Source organism: Pleurodeles waltl, chromosome 8, assembly GCF_031143425.1.
Source record: "Pleurodeles waltl isolate 20211129_DDA chromosome 8, aPleWal1.hap1.20221129, whole genome shotgun sequence".
Taxonomy (NCBI): domain Eukaryota; kingdom Metazoa; phylum Chordata; class Amphibia; order Caudata; family Salamandridae; genus Pleurodeles; species Pleurodeles waltl.
Genome location: NC_090447.1, coordinates 1,389,824,994 through 1,389,841,983, shown reverse-complemented (window position 1 = coordinate 1,389,841,983; position 16,990 = coordinate 1,389,824,994). Strand labels below are relative to the sequence as shown.

Sequence of the window (16,990 nt, the reverse complement as noted above, 5' to 3'; positions counted from 1 at the left end):
TAAAAATGCAATGATCTCTTTTGCTTTAATTTTCTTCTCCGTTACCATTTTCTCAGACCACTTAGAGTAGTTGTCCATAACCACAATTACTTGTTTATGTATTCCCCATTCATTCAAAATAGGGCCCAATATGTCTATGCTCACTTCTTCCCATGGACGTTCTGGATGTTTCCTTTCTCTTAAAGGTGGTCTAAACACAGAGTGAGACTTGTCAGCATTGACGCAAACTGCACAATTCTTCACAAATTTTTATATTTCAGCATCAACTCCCTGCCACCAATATATGGATTTCACTCTTCTTTTTGTTTAATTTTACGATTCCTAGGTGCCCCTCATCATTTATTTCAAAAATTCTTGATCTCAACCCTTCTGGAGGTACTAACCTGCGCCTCTGAAAATGTATCCTGCTTCCCTCACGGACAACTCATCTTTAATCTCCCAATACTTCCTGCATTCGTTTTGTAATACATCTTTCCTAGCCCAACCATTGATTATGAGCTGTTTTGACTAAACTCAAGTTGCCGTCTTCTTGGTATTTCGATTTCCATTCTTCTTCCAACATAGCACCATACTTATCATTAACCATTGCCACACTGTAATCATCCCATTCAGTTTCAACTTGTTCCACTATAGGTAAAGGTGAATGACTTAAGTAATATGAAACCTTGTTTATTTTCCCTGGTAACTATCCCACATCATACACATAATCTAACAATTTTAAAGTCATTTTTGTTATACGAGGTGGTGCCTTAACATTCCCATCCGGAGTAATTATCTTCACCAGTGGCTTGTGGTCTGTTCTTAATGTAAATTTTGACCCCCATATGTACTGCCTAAACCTTTCCATGGCCCACACAGCCCCCAACATCTCTCTTTAAATTACAGAAAATGTCTCTTCCGCAGGTGACAATGAACGTGAAGCATATGCCACAGTACATTCGCTTCCATACCCAGACATTTGTCGAAGCACTTCCCAAGGCCTTTCTCACTAGCATCAGTGGTAACAATGCTGTGTGCTCCAATTTCAGATCCTCTCAAAGGACTGGCTTTGCAAATGTCCTTTTTTATATTTTCAAAATGTGTCGGTAGTTGCTCATCCCACATAAATTCTTGCCTTATTTTGAATAGTTGTCTCAATCTATGTGTTTTCGTGGCGAAATTCTCCACAAATTTTGCATAAAATTCATTGAGTCCCAAAAAGGATCTCACTTAGTCCTTGGAAGTCTGTGCAGGTGAGTTGCTGATTGCTTTCATAATATCCTTATTGGGTGTAATGCCCTCACTTCCTACTTCATGGCCTAGGTAGGTTACTGAATTCACAGTACATTTACATTTCTTTAGTTCAGTTGTTAATCCCTTGTCAGCTAGCTTCTTCAACACTAATTTAAATTTGTGATCATGTTCCTCCCTATGACTAGTATGTCATCTTGAAAGTAAATCACTCCATTTGTCCCCTTGAACAGTTTAAACATCAGGCTCTGAAAAACAGCAGCTGCTGACACTAGCTCATACGGCATGCAAACAAACCTATAGCATCCTAATGGAGTGATGAAAGCTGTGAGGTTTCTACTTGATGTGTGCAACTAGACCTGGTGGTAAGCAGACGTTAAATCTATTGTTGAGGACCATTTTGCACCTTTAGATTGGGAAAGCAATTTATCAATTTTAGGTAGGGGAAACTTGTCTATAACAATATTTTTGTTCGGCTCTCTAAGATCTATGCATAAATGCAATCGCTCATCAGATTTGCGAACCTCCACCAGGGGAGCCAACCATTCCATACTCTCTAATGGTTCAATAATTTCATTTTTCTCCAACAGCTCCAGTGCTTTCATAACATGTTCTCTTATGCTGATAGGTTTGTTCCTGACTTTGTGACAAACTGGTTTTGTCCCTTTCTTTAATATAATTCTGTGTGTGAATCCTTTTAATTCAACAACCTCCCCGGAGAACACATTAGGAAATAGTTCCTTGACCTCTACTTCTAGTTTTTTTTGGGATCTCTAAATAACATTACTTCGTCTCCACTATTTGGCTCTAATATAATACATAATGCTCCCTTGTCAATCCATCCAAGGACTGAGGGGCCTTTCTCAGCCACGTATAATTTCCCTTTGGCAATTCTATCTTTAAATTAAAATTCTCCTTCTTAGAGACCAACCATGGGAATTTTTCCCCCCATGAACGTGACTGAATGTATATCTGTGGGGTGCAATTGTTCTCCTAATCGAGCTGCAAATTTCCCTTCTCATTTAGAATGTTGTATGATGATGTATGAGGATCCTGATTCTGCAACTACTTGTATGTATACTCCACCTATGTATATATCACACTTAGGTTTTTTCTTAGCCTTATTGTCTATCTAATATGGCATCAGCGTCGTCTATGCTTAAAACATTTTCACCACAAGTCGAATCATGTTCATCACTTTCTTTTTCCTCCTTATTTAGCATGCCTTTTATCATATATTTGCCTCCCTTTTTTTCTTGCACATTCTTTCATAATGACCCGCAACCCATTTTGCTCTAGATGTGGACAATTTTTATCTCTGGCGAAATGTCCCTTATTACAGCACCTAAAACTCACTAGCCCTTTGTCTTCTAGATTGTTTACTTTTTGTTGTTCTTTTCTAAACAGAATTTGTATTTTATTTCTTGTTCAATCTTTTTTAACTTGTCTTTGGAATTACTTATTTTGCTCACCGATTCTTCTCCAACCTTGTGTTTTAGAACCATCTTAGAACATCTTTTTGACATTTCTGCTTTCTTTAGTTTTGCCACAACATTATTTAAGGATGAGTCACTGCAAACCCACAGTTCCTCTTGTATAGTAGCATTGTTTGAATGCCTTACTAATTGATCGCTAATGAGATCATCGTGTAATACGGCAAATTTGCAGTTGATTGCTAGTTTCTTTAATGCGGTTACATAGTCTTCTACTGTTTATATTCGTCATTTGTTTCCTCTGGAAGAATGCATATCTTTCTATTGCCACACATACAGTTGGTGATAATAGGCATCCACATCTTTAAAGTATCTTTGAACGCATCTGTTGTATCAGCTTTTCTGACTTTCTTTTTAATTTGGTTATATACACGCAACCCCTCTGGACCAAGACTATGTAATAAAATGTTCTTCCTTTTAGATGGTGTGAACTCTTCATCATTTTCCTTTTCCAAGGCTGATATGTAATTTATTAAATAAAGCTGACCATTTAGGAAGGGATCCCCTGGCTAGGAAGAAATGACACAGAAGGAGTAAGTTCGCAACTTTGCGCACTCATGTTCTTTGTACTTCAAAATCTTGTTTTTTGTAATAAATAACTTCACAGGGTTCAATATTGTTTTTCTTTTGTTACGGTGTTCACATCATTGTGTTAAACAAGTGCTAATTGTAGTACTATAATTTTTTTTTTTTTTATGCGCATCCAGGTAATGCTGATTGTCTGAAGAATATAATGTATGGTGAGCACGTCACCGTGTGCGCTGATTAGCTGGCAAAATAGTTGTTTACTTTATAAAATATTAGTATCTTGCCCTGGTGTAAAATATTTGTATCTCCTCAAGGGTGTGCGCATCACTGCATACTACAAATTTGGGTAACGTATTAGAATATCGTTGGTGTGCGCATCGCCGGTTAGGTTGTTGCTGAACCAATTGCCCACATTAAAATGGCTGCCACATGCGCATGTTACGCACGTACTGTGACGTGGTAGACATGGTATGTGAGTGCGCAATGCAAGGTAAGCCAGTTGGGGGATCAGCGAGAGAGTAATCCATTGTGTGGAGGCTCGAGCAAGTCAATTAGCAAGAGACAAGGAACCCCAATTTGTATTCACGTCACCCTGCGCATCTGGCACCACAAATGAGCAGGACGGGATCTCTCCACTTTGCTGGCCACACTCATGGTGATGTGCCAGCACTTCCTCGTTCACTCCAGATCCGATAGTTTGCTCTCCCTTCTTCGCCCTCCACTTTAAAGGACTACAACTGTGCCTGCGTGTCCGGTACGAGGCAGCGGAATACCAATCTCCGTCACCACTTTGTAAAGAATGACTCTGGTGCTGGTAAGTTCAACTTCTATTTATTTAAGGAGAGCAAACTATAGACCGCTCATCCTCACCTAAATTCTCCGCCAACTGTCATCCCTCTCCTACGTTCTGCATTCTGGAATCTGTGGTATCTAGTTACTATGGTGCTAGTAACTAGGACACTACAGCTGGCACCGTAATCCGAAACGGAAATACAGATAAGGAGCAACCCCATAGTGTTCTAGTATTCACCTCAACCCCTCAATACAGCCTCCCTTTTTCAACCAGCCACAGAATCAATCCAGGTATACCCAGACAGAAGCACACAACCTGCCTTTTCACTATCACTCACTACTGACTAACAAAAACCTCATATCCACTCCTCAAAATGAACTGCTTGACGTGAAATTGAATGAGATGACAAAAAGTACTGAAAACTTACTTCTACTCTCTCCCACAAGCTCTCTCATTATACAGACTACTTCCCTATCGCCTCCATTACACTTCACCTGACACACCTTCCCCTAAACAGCCTAACATGCACACTAACTCTGTTGTAACACCCTTACTCCTGAGAAGCCCAACACACGCACCAACCCCAGTGCTTTGAAGCATGCATTAATGCAGATTACCTCAAATACACACCCCATGCATCCAAAGATCTAACAACGCATCCTGTTGCCACAGTCTCCAGAGCTAAATGTTGTAAACACCAAGATCATAAAAATCACCACCTCTCGGGTCACTTCCCATATCCTACCTGTCACTTCAAAGCTGTGCTCCTGAATTCCTTAAGTCAACTTGTATAAGTGCCCTCATCAAAGACTGACCATGATTCTGCTATACTGATGGAACCTAGTTCTGCTAATCCGTCGTATCACTATCTTAACCACTAAAGCAGTGGTTCCCAACCTTTTAACTCCTGAGGACCTCCACTGAATCACTACTGGAAGCCGGGGACCCCTAAGCAATTTGTACTTTTTAAATGTCAAGCATTTAAACAGTAATTCACAAACAATATGCAAACAAATACACACCTCTCTGTCACATGTAGTTCATTTGTTTTATAGCACCATGCATACCAGTGTAGGGTGTTAGAGCACTTTACAGGTGACTGCAAGGTGTAGGATTCACATGTCATCCACAGTGGTAGGCTTTTTATAAGAGTGTTTGGTCTGGAGAAGCACAAACGCAGGATTCAGAACATAACACAGTGGTTATCATTGACTTTAATAATAAGACTGTATTTCTACGCAAGCAAATCTTTTTTTAGCAGCATAAGGATAATGAAAGGCTGGGAAAAATAACAAAATATCTATTTTGTGCCATGCAGTTTGCATGCAGCTCTTTCATGGCAGTTCATAGCTCACTGTGCTAGATTATGATTGTAACTTATGGAACTGCACAGTAACAAAAGAATCTAAGTGACAAAAGCAGTAACTCACTGGGCTAGGCACATAACATAATTTTCTTTGCATGATACATGTTCTCTGCATCAGTCATATTAACCATCTGCGCTACCTTAGATGAGTCACAACTGCCAGTAGACAAAACTCCCCTCTCTCTCTCCAGCAGGTACATTAATCACGAGAGTTTTATTTACGCTTTTATTTTTACCTGAAAGTTGCTGGTTGTACAAGGAACGTTTACATGCTTTTACAACTGCTGCACAAATAAAAACAAGCATGTGTTTTTGTCAGGCCCCAGCTGGAGAAGTACCTTTCTTTCATCACAGTCCTGCGGACCCCCTGGGGGTCCACGGACCACAGATTGGGAACCGCTGCACTAAAGCACAACATCCTCCATCTTGATAAAACCAAAACAGGGGTTGCCATTAGCACATTAAGTTTCTCAAATGCACTTTGATTATATTTGATTATCTCAGTAAAATCCTTCTCATTCTAATGCTTTACTTTAGAGATTACTATAATATCTACACCACTGGGGTCTCAACTTCTTTTACTACCCAAACTCGTGCAAGTCCCCAACAGGCCTGCTGGCCTCGAACAGGCTTTCTCGAAAAGGCTTTCTCAGTCCAATGGCAGTCAGCAAGTGCAGGAGAACTGGGGAAGGGTCCAGTCTCTCGATGCGGAGGGTTTGCAAACTCTCAGTCTATTCCCCGATTACGTGTCAGACCTTCTCAGTCTTAGAATGGCCCGTATCAGTGTTGAATGTTCTTTTCCACAGCTTCTTGGCAATCAGCAAGTGTTCTTCACAGCAGCCTGGGCACAACGTTCCAAGGCAGTAGCCCTGCTTCCACAGTCGCCCTGCCCTGGCAAATGGGGATTGCCAACTTGTTCTGCAACAAGGTGATCGCCCTTACTTCACAGCGCCCCCTCCTGCCATACTGCGATCATGACTTCTCCTGTACAGGGTTAATGGGCCTTACTTCAAGGGGGGCCCCCTCCTGGAGCATGGAGGGTTGCTGACTTCGCATGCACCGGAGTGATAGTCTTTACTTCAAAGTGGCCCAATTGTGACACGTATCGCTCACTCCTCCTGTGCAGCAGTCCTGACTGAACTGGGCATCTAACACTTCGCTTGCTAGGCTCCACTTTGCAGGATCTCAGCTGGGCTTCGCTCCATCCAGGCACTTTCCTCCTGGAGACACCAGGGTCATCTGGTGTTGGCAGGCAGACAGAAAGCTGGTGCTCCAGGCTCCGGACTAGTGGTCCTGACGTCCTGGGTGATGGCCCCCTCACCCAGCAGGAAGACTAGCAGACCTTGGTCCCTAGTTCTGGTTCTAGCAGCTAAAAATCATGGGCCAACTCCCCGATGACCAGAAGCTCTTCATAAAAGAGACCTTTGATATGCACAGAGGATGCTATGATCCCCTTCGTCCTGTGTGTGTGTTCCCATCTCAACAGTCAGGAATGTCAGCAAAGTACACCTTCTGTCTGACGGGGGTTGCAGTCTTCACCTCCATTAGTGTTTCCAGGTCCATGGCTTACACTACATACATTAACTATGTAGGACAAGGGTGAGGTAGGTACGCAGCAGTGTAAGTTTGTATTAGTGGGGCAGTAGGCACCACTCCAGTGACACAGATATAAAAAGGCTGGTTCACAATATTGATCACTGCTAAAGTGATATGCTGACAACATTGAGATCTTGTCTCTCAAATCCCAGTAAGAGTAATAGCCCATTAACACTCTGAGAGTAGTGCTTGGTGTGCTTCTGCCAGGCCAATCAGACTGCATTACCATGAGACAGGCCTGGGTCATGGGTGCACATGCATGATCCATGTTTACCCATTACCAGAAATCAGTACCAGGGATCTGGATGTCCATGTAGCTGGGGCACTCGGGCAGAGGTACACAACTATCACCGTGCAAAGTGCCTGCACGCCAGATAAACGTGTTGCACACCTCTGCAATAGAAGTTTGTCCAGATATATACATTTCAGCTCCGTTGCTTTATGTGTAATATGATTAAATGTTTGCTCTTTCAGAAATGTTTAAATATTTTTCAGGTTGTGCTGTGTCTAGTCCAGAAATGGGTGTGAAAACGTATCTAGTGTATGCCCTGTATATATTGTTCAATTGGAAGTTAACACTCCCCTTGCCCTGTCATCTCCCACCTACAGAGGTGCAGCTGATATATAAACAAAGGAGAAATGGTTGGTCTGACTGTGAGAGGAATTTCAGATCCAAGATTCTTAATAATTTTGGTGCTGTTTGAATCTGCATAAAACTTTCGAAAAAATAAAAAAAAGCACATCCACTGTACATTCTTCACAGAAAGCCTTGCACAGATCTTTCAAGCACGGGCCAAATAACAGTGCTTCCGAAAAGACTCTTTGCATTTCTATACAGAAAAAATGTCTGAATGCTATTAAACCAAATATGTTGTGAATGTAGATGTTTACTCAAGCAAATTCCCTTGCTCGTTTGGTGTAAATTCGTTCAGTATTTGTCGATAAATTCGCTTTTTAAAAGGACTTGGGAGGGTCTTGGCTACATTTTACTACTATCTGGCCTGTTCATTTGCAGAGATCGGCAGGCACGTATTCGATGACCTCCACAAATAAAAAAGAAAAAAAAGAAAAAGAACACACTCCGCGACCGAGGGAGATTTGTCTCCTTTCAGCCATTTTGTGTTCCCGAATCCAGAGTCTGATCCTCTCAACCAAAGTGGAGGCTATCTATGCAGTGTACAATGCAGGGGCACACAATACAGAAAGTACTCAGGCTGGGAGGCTTCTGTGCAGGGTGGCTTTCTCTGGTGTGTTGTGCTGGCAGGGGGTCTTGTTTCTGTACTTTTGGTGCCTGCAAAGATGTAGGGAAGTAGCTCCTCTGCTCCATGAGAGATGTTGCTGGCCAGTTGAAGTTGTGGGTCACTCCTCCACAGCTTTTGGAGGTGACACCGCCTTCCGGATGAGCCTGGTCGTGCAGATGTCAGGGAAAGCATGCAGGGTTGGTGCCAAGTCAGTTGCTGCTCCTCAGTTCTTGTGTTGTGGGCTCTTCCTTGTCCTTCTTTCTTCTCCATGCAGACACATCTGAGTTCCTGGTGTCAGGATCTTCCTAAACACTCAATTTGGGAATTTTAAGGGGAGTAAAGGGTAGTAGCCAATGGGATGCTTACCCCTGGGGTTACCCTAGATTACCACTTCCTGTGGGGAGTGGGCATCACCCTGTCCCAGAGTTCCTAATTTCACCGCAACCAAGATGGTAAAATACTAATTTTAGTGTTCACTTTAGGTAGCCCACCTTAAGGTGGTGACTAGCCTAGAGGTGTAACACGCCTCCTAGCAGAGCTAATTTCCTGCCTGTCCTGGTACCACATGGGCCTCACGACACGGGTGGCATCCTCCAAGTCTGGGGGAAACCAGGCTTGCATATCAAAGGCAGTCTGCTCTTTGAAGGCTCCCTGCTAATTTGTTAGCCTTCATGCTGGAGGAGGTATAAACAGGCATTGTTTCTGACCTCTGAGAGTGGGGCTCTCTCATCCTGTGGGTCAGAAACTCATCTGTAATGGCAGGCTGGACAGGACCAGTCAGCTAGCACACTAAAGGACCAGTAGAGTTCAGGATGGCCCTTTAAGGTACCCTCTGGGTGCATGTATTAATAAATCCATCCCTGTAAAAAAAAGTGTGGGTTTATTAATATGAGGTAGCTGCGTATTTCGTTTTGACCAGTGGCTAGTACATACCTTAAGATGACTCTCCTGTTCACTGGTAATATCTAGTAATAGAACTAGGTGTCACAGGGACATATCTGCTCATGCGGATATGTCCTCATTTAAAATATAACGCATCTTGCCTTAGTGTTGAAAGGCCTGTTGTAGAGGTGACCTACCTACTTATATTAAATGCAGTGACTTTGGCATGGCACACAGGAGTGTGCCGTGTCATGATTTCACTTAATGGTTTGCACCATGTCATGCAGCCTGCAATGGCAGTCTGTGTCGTGTTTGTGTGTGGGTCCCTTAGGGTGGCATAAGATATGTCGCAACCCTTAAGGACCCTCTTTAGCGTCCATGCCCTAGATACTGGGGGTATAATTTGCCAGGGACTTACAGGAGTTCTAAAGTCCTTTGCAGTTTTGTTACAATAACACATTACCTTCTTTTAAGGAAAGAGCATTGGCACTGAAGTCTGGTTGGCAGGCCTCAGTGCACTGTCAGTCGACGACTACCATTAAGTAGCTAGAAAGGGGGCAAAAAGTGGGGTACAACTGCAACAAAAAAACGTTTTGTACACAAAGCCCGTTAATTGGCTGCAATTACAGGCACAAGTACTCTGTCTCTGTGGCCTAAAAACAAAAGTAAAGGGCAAATAAGGAGACAGGGTGAGCGAACCCTGACTCAAGGCCATTGGCCCCCTGTGCTTAAATGTTTTAAAAAATACCAAATTTGCTGCAGGGTTTGTGGAGCCAGGGGCCGGTTTCGCCCTTGTCCACAAATCATTCTGGGGCACTGAGGATCCATTTGCAAGCTTCTCTGTCAAGTACTGCAAATTCAGGAGAAGGAAACCCAGAATACGTTTCATAGACCATTGCTGTCCACAACCAACACCTGCTGCGTGTGGCAAAGGACTTGCGAAATAGGGTTGCCCAACCACAGCATGTTGGCCGTAGACTGCTGTGGGGCTGGCAGTCCATGGAGTGTTGGGTTCTGGCCAGGATCTTTGGGCCACCCCTGCTGCATACAGCTTTGCCATGCAGAGTGGAATTGGCGCCCGCAGAAGCTTGGGCACATTGAAGTCTTGAATGTGATATATGATTAAAAGAAAAAACAAATTTGTTGAAAAAGCAAAGGTTAAAGTGAAGCTATGGTTAAACTTTGATTATAACACCAAAACATCTATGAAACATAACCTCAGGAATTCACCTAAAAGCCACAGTTATTGTGCCGTTATGGTTATGATTTATGGTTTTAAATTGAAACCGAAAAAACACTGAAATTCATAAGTTAATGTTAGGCATCCAATCCATGACTCTCACCACAACCATAAAACCATAACTTGCACTTCACATGCAGTACTTATGACTGCAGAATATATCAATAAATAGCACATAAAAGCAAAACGTTACTAAACAGCAAATCGTAATCAAACAAATCAATGATGCAACTTTTATAGTTGTCTTTGTCAAAGTGGTTATGGTAATGTAATATGTAATCTCATCTGTAAGATGATTTACCGCATTTGTAATTGCACCTGTTTTATTAAGGGTAAGGTGCTGAGCATTGAAATTAGTGTGCAAGTTATGGATGATGCTTCATATCATAACTTTCAAATCTGAGTAGTTTTTCAGTTTTAGTTCCTTACCATAACTGCTTTTTTAACTCTGTGTTTTAGTTTAATTTCTTTTTTGTTAAACCTACTTTGAGGTGTTATAACCACATACAAATATATATATGTGTGTTGTATATTTCAATTAATGTAGCCCAATAACATGTGTTTTAAAGCAATTATACAAATAAATAGCCCAATAATACGTTATTTGAAGCAACTTGAATGCTATTTATTACCATTGTTGAGGGAGGAGAGGGACATTATGACCCACTCAGGGCTTCACCTGTTGTGAGCCATGGACCCTCCCCCAACATCAGCAGTGGTAACGAACAGCATGTTAAGCTCTGCACATCTTCATTTATTCTTGACCTAAATAAATAGTGTTATTTTCTTTAATATTTAGCAATTCTTCCAAAACGTAAGCATTTTTTTTCAACGCAGGTCTGAGCCCTATGCTTTGCAGGAAGAAACCTGTGGTTCAAAAAAAAGATCATGCATGCCTTTTATTTCCTCTTGTGTTCCTCCACTGTGCAATGTTAATGTGAGCCACTGTGCTGGCCTTGTGTTCGAGTACAGTATAAGTGAGTCTGTAATGAACAAATCGATGATCTGTCTTTTATGTCCAGGATCACTCTTTCCTCACCATGGCACTTTTGAAGTAATCAAAAATACAGACCTCGATTGGGATAAAAAGATTCCAGATGATTACTGTCCCTTGGATGTCCAAATACCCAGTGACTTGGAGGGGTCAGCTTACTTAAAGGTTTGTCTGAGTATTGCCTGCACATGCCTTTACACCTCTTATCAGTGCAAATGTAACGTTGTCATTGTATCGATCTGCAGGTTTCAATCCAGAAGCAATCTCCCGACATTGGTGACCTTGGAACGATAAACCTCTTCAAACGCCCACTTCCAAAATCCAAACCAGGTTCGATTATGCTTTTCTTATATCATGTTCATGCTTTTATTCCCATGAGAAGGTGTACATTGTGCAGTTCTTTGCATTTAAATGCGGCCTGTGTCGCGGGTGGTGCTTTGACGCGCATGGTCTGAATGGTCCTTTTTGGCTCCCTTGTGGTCTCTGTAGTTTCTCGAACTTTTCTTTCCGCTACATCTGCCCAGAGTACCCTACTTCATTGAGCATGGCCGAAATCATAGTTTAGTGTCTTCCTGGGTGAAATGCTACCTGGGAGTAGGCATGCCACCAGCAAAACTGACAATTTCTGTCTCAATTCACCTCCCTTCTGCAGCCCACCAACTCTTCATTGACATGCAGCCAAGCTGAGGAATCTTCTCCTCTTAACTGAAATATGGGCATTCTGTGGGCGAAGCAGTGCTGTGCTGGCTAAGGCTAAGTTGGACATAAGAAAAGGTACATACTTCTGCCTTTGATGGTCAGCCACTCTTCTGCTGCCCTGCTCCCTCCTGTGCCAGCCCGCACCGCCTGGTTGCAGCTGCCAGTCGGAGATGCATGGCCTGGGAGTGCACCTCTGTGAACCGTCCTCTGCCAGCACCCATTAACCCATCATAATCTACTTCAGTGACCACTGAGGTCTTAACGGAGTTGAGACGCTTTGTGATTTAATGCTGCCAGATTCACTTCTGTCCATCAGCATTTGATCCCGTGCTATGCCCACTGCAGTATTCCACTGCCTCTCCCACTTGTTTGTGCAGACAACTGTCTCTATATGGCAGACAAATGCTTGTTTTTTGTTTATAGCTTATAAAATCAAGCTTTGTAAAAATAATTGGACAATCAAATTGTACCTAGCATATTCCTTTGTTTGACTAAAGGGTATATGTTTTGGCTAAAGGCACAGAGTGACAATTCTAGGACTTTAATAGAGGCGTGTTGTAGTTCCATGTGGCAAATTAGATTAGTATTGTCTTTAGATAGCGGACACACGTGTGTAGCTTGAAGGCTCTGGATTTGAGTTTGAATATGCCTCTACAATTTGACCTGGGAATTCAGTGTGTTTTTTTTCCTCTGGTTTACTAAAAAGGATATTTTAAAACATTGCTCAACTTGAGATAACATCTAATTGTCACCTTAAATAAATTAACGAAAAGATGGGACCAAAACAATATGTTATTTCCATAAGATTCCCAACAGGAGTCTCCTGTACATTATTTCCTGCATCTTATGTCAAGTCAGAAGAGGAAGATGTATTTTTTCAGTTGTATTTTATTTGGTTTTAAAAATGAATAACAATATTCACTGGCTCACATACACAAAAGCTACATTAAAAACTGTCAATTTACAAGGCACCCTCAACCCTTCTCCATCATTTCAGCTACACAGTGATGTGAAATGATCAAGAGCCGGCAGACAGGCATAGGCCCCACTGTCTTCCCACGACTTGTACTGATCTCTCTCGGTACCCAAGGCATAATCAGCAATGCAGGAGTCCGGGCATAAATGACAAAGCAACAACTAAGACAAGCATTTTCAATGCAACGGGTCTCGCATTTGCTCCAATTAGTGCTATTAGCGTTGTAAAGAAAAAAAACACAGCGCAATCGCCCTATGTAAAATGCAGCGCGATCGCGCTGCGTGGAAAATTAACAGATAAAGTAGTCTGGACCCCACGCTGAAAACATCAAACCTCCTATGTTTTTAGTTGTTTACCGATGCTGTGTACGTGGGCTAAACACAGGAAAAGGCATGACGCATGCATGCCTTTCACAAATGAGAGCAAGCGGATTTTAAAAGGCAAGCCCACGAACCAATGAAAGTGACTGACGTGACATGGGTGTGGTTGGAAGCCCAAAGAGAGATTACTGCAGGGGACGGAGCGCTTTCGCTCGCTCATAAAAAGGATGTGATGTTTGAGTTAGCACTCTACTCTACTCCAGGCTTTCATCATGGAGCGCAGAGTATCTGAACCGTAGCACACTGCTGGACTTCTCATTTCAAGAAGTCCTGCACGGTGCCCTTCGTAGTATTGCAGCTTCCGTGTGTATCCAGTAATTTTCCACCTCAGTTGGAGACCGTTCCTAAAGCATCCCGAGCTGAGCTGCCGGAGAGTACTTGTCCAAGCCTGGTAGGGCCAGACCCCACGAATGCTCGGCTCACCCTCGGTACCATCTTTGATAGTTGAGGTTTTGTATATAAATCTGTTGATCACACTCTGCATGTTTACGTGTCCTTAACAGGGATTGCCACTGGGATGGTTTGGAAAAAAAATTATTTTGATGTACTGTCTGCTTTTGTTTTTTAATGAAATAATGCTTCATTTAAACTTCTTAATTCATTTTACGTTTTGCTAAGAATCTTGTGTACACTGGCACTTGCATGAGCATCCTTTACTGCCAGAGTTATCCTCTTGGGTTGTTGTCAAACTGAAACTCTTCTGTCTAGTCTGAGAATTCTGGGTTCTCTGTCTGGATCCAGATTTGAACCCTTGCTGCTGATCTCCTTGCTGGGTGTCCTATCCTGTGGTATTCTGGGCAACTCTTACAGTTCATTCTGAATGGCAAGTCGTGTGGCAAATGGCGTGTGCTCTCCAAATTGGTTCTAGTATGAGAGGAGTCACACATCCTGGCTCTCAGAGTATGGTACCTGGGGAGGAGCGTGATGGGAGGTTGGACAAGGGAGAGTAATAAAGCTTAAAACATAAGCAAATGCACACAATTAGTATTCCAGTATCAGTTGCTAGACATCAGCATATCACTATTGACTCCAGGTTGATGCTTCCAGTTTTTAGACCTACATATATTTAGCATGTACTTTTCTTTGGGCGTATCTACATCTTTAGTAAGGTTGGAGTTTGAACAAGCATTGGCAATGCACATAGGTATGGATTTAATCAAATGTTGTATGGTAATGTGAAGCACTACAAGTAAACAGCAAGGAAATAGATATGTACTTGCGTGGAAGAAAAGAACTGTAGAATAATATTGGTGTAGGTTAAAAGGTCAGGGGACAGTTGCACTGTCAAGCCAGATCTAAACATCCAGGTAGGTTAATGACTGCCCTCCTCCCATTTGTGCTGCTGCCACAAAAAAGCAACACAAATGATCTAGTTATCTAAGACATTGCCTTTAATGACATTCCAATATTGTTTGTGCCCCTGAAAGTTCAAACAGGCAACTGGATAAATAAACAAAATGATCACAGCTGCATGGAGCACTTTTTTGTGTGGCAAGAACACAACTTCTGCCCAATCAAAACAAGTATCCCAGCATGTGGGTGAAGCCAAAACCCCTCTCTACCTCCCTAGTGATCCGCGCATAAATGTCTGGCGACAGCCGCGCTGTCAAGCCAGACCATAAAAATAATCAGGGTAATATTTCACTTGACTTAACATGGAACCTCGTTTACTACTACTAAATAGAAACAGTCTTCATAATTCCAGTTTTTATTCAGTTTATTTAAAATAAATAAATACAATTAAAAAAAGAAGCAAAACCATTATGTTTAACCAGGGCTGTTCTGTTCACAGTCTCTTTTGTAGCTAGACAATCCTGTACCTGGTTCATTAACCTTACAGAATCTATTGTCTTCTGTTCTCATGGTGGTGTATTTTCTGAATTACATTTTACTTTGTTGGCTTGATTACTGCTTATACAGATGGCACCAAACTCCAACAATTAAGTTATTGTGGTGAAAAATGTATTTCTGTCCATGATAATACTCAGTCCTTGTGTTTGTAGGAGCGCCTCATTGGCAGACAAAGCTGGAAGCAGCACAGAATGTGCTCCTCTGTAAGGAGATCTTTGCACAGCTCTCTCGGGAAGCTGTCCAGATTAAATCCCAAATCCCTCATATTGTTGTGAAGAATCAGATCATCTCTCAGCCTTTTCCAGGTAGGAATGATGTGTCACGTGTATTGGTGTGTGTGTGTGTGTGTGTGTGTGTGTGTGTGTAGAGCACTGCATGCAGATGCACATAGCGTAAAATCCTTTTTAGTTACCATTATCGAGTTTGTTTCATTGACATTGCATATGTGTGTTATAACAAGTAACAATAGGCATTAAAATCTCTATTTGTAGGAAAATCCCTTGTGTGTAAATGTGAACGTGTTTGAGGACCATCCCCTCCCCTACAAAAGACACGTGGGCACATGACGTGTGTTATTTTTTTTTTTTTATGTACAAAGGTGCATTTTGTTAGTAAATTTGCTGTAAGTTTCTTCAAAGTGAAATCTGAAAAAAATCTTGTATGGTGTTACAGGGCCATTTTCATCTGCATTGCAACAAATCCCAGGAGCTCGCCAGTCTATGGGGCCTGTCTTTGACCAGAGCAACTATATACATGTGGTCTAGGTCCGGCCTAGAGACCGTTTTAGATGTGTGAAAGCCTTCAATAAAAGTTATGGAACCTTATAATGCTTGCATAAGTTAAGTGACTAAACTATAACTGGTGTATTTCAGTGTTTGGTTTGTTTTTTGGGTTTGTCAAAGGTAGTACAACACCTAACTATAGCGTCACTTTAACACTTGAGATGCACAAACTTATATATACACACACACACACTCAACACACACAGATATATAGTCTTGACGTGTCAGATCTAAACAGTATCTTAATGCAGGATATGAATAAAGAGCTTAAATTGGAAAGCTTCCCATGCCGCTGGTACCTGAAAGTATTCCTTGTGCCCTTAGCCCCACCCTGCATTTCTTGAATTCATGTTTATTTGGATGTTCTGTATGTTTTATTATTGAATTTTAAGTATAAACAGTCATTAATAAAGAAAGCATATCCGTTTGGGGATGTCCCCCAACAAAGGATAACTGGTAGGTCTTTGGTTCCAGGTTTTTGTGCATAAGGTGCGAAGAGAGGGACCGGTTTTGTGGTGCAAACAGCATCAGTATAGAAAACAACAAAAACAGGACGGATAGTTAAAGCTGGGGGGAGGTCCCTCACTAGGTAGTGGGTATCCCCCCGAACTGTGGGCACTGATAAAGGGTCAAGCATCTGGGGGTGATGCTGTGGTATCGGGTCCATCTAGGGGTCCCCAGGTTGGGGTCTGTGGTAATGTTGCAGTACCGAGGTTGTATTTGTGTTGACGCCCTGGCCAGCGACCTTGAATTCCCAAAGGATGTCTGGTACTCGCTTTTCCCGGACCCTTATGGTTATATGTGGGCGTTCTATATGTTTATCTGTTTATTTCTTACTCCTGCCCTGCCTGGGCTGCTCTCGCCTTGCTTTGTTAGCCCTGTTGCTTGTCTTGCACAAGGCTCCATTCGCTCTGCTCGTCCCTTTGCATAGAGTTAGTA

The 16,990-nt window shown here is 42.2% G+C and overlaps 1 protein-coding gene across 1 annotated transcript in view; it reads left to right on the top strand.

Moving 5' to 3' along the window:
- The window catches only part of MED17 (mediator complex subunit 17), a 106,073-nt gene that overhangs the window by 30,710 nt on the left and 58,373 nt on the right, over window positions 1-16,990 (top strand). The window contains exons 4-6 of the mRNA XM_069202437.1: window positions 11,392-11,528; window positions 11,609-11,693; window positions 15,422-15,574. Coding sequence (XP_069058538.1) covers window positions 11,392-11,528; window positions 11,609-11,693; window positions 15,422-15,574 — 375 coding nt within the window. The remainder of the gene's footprint in view (window positions 1-11,391; window positions 11,529-11,608; window positions 11,694-15,421; window positions 15,575-16,990) is intronic.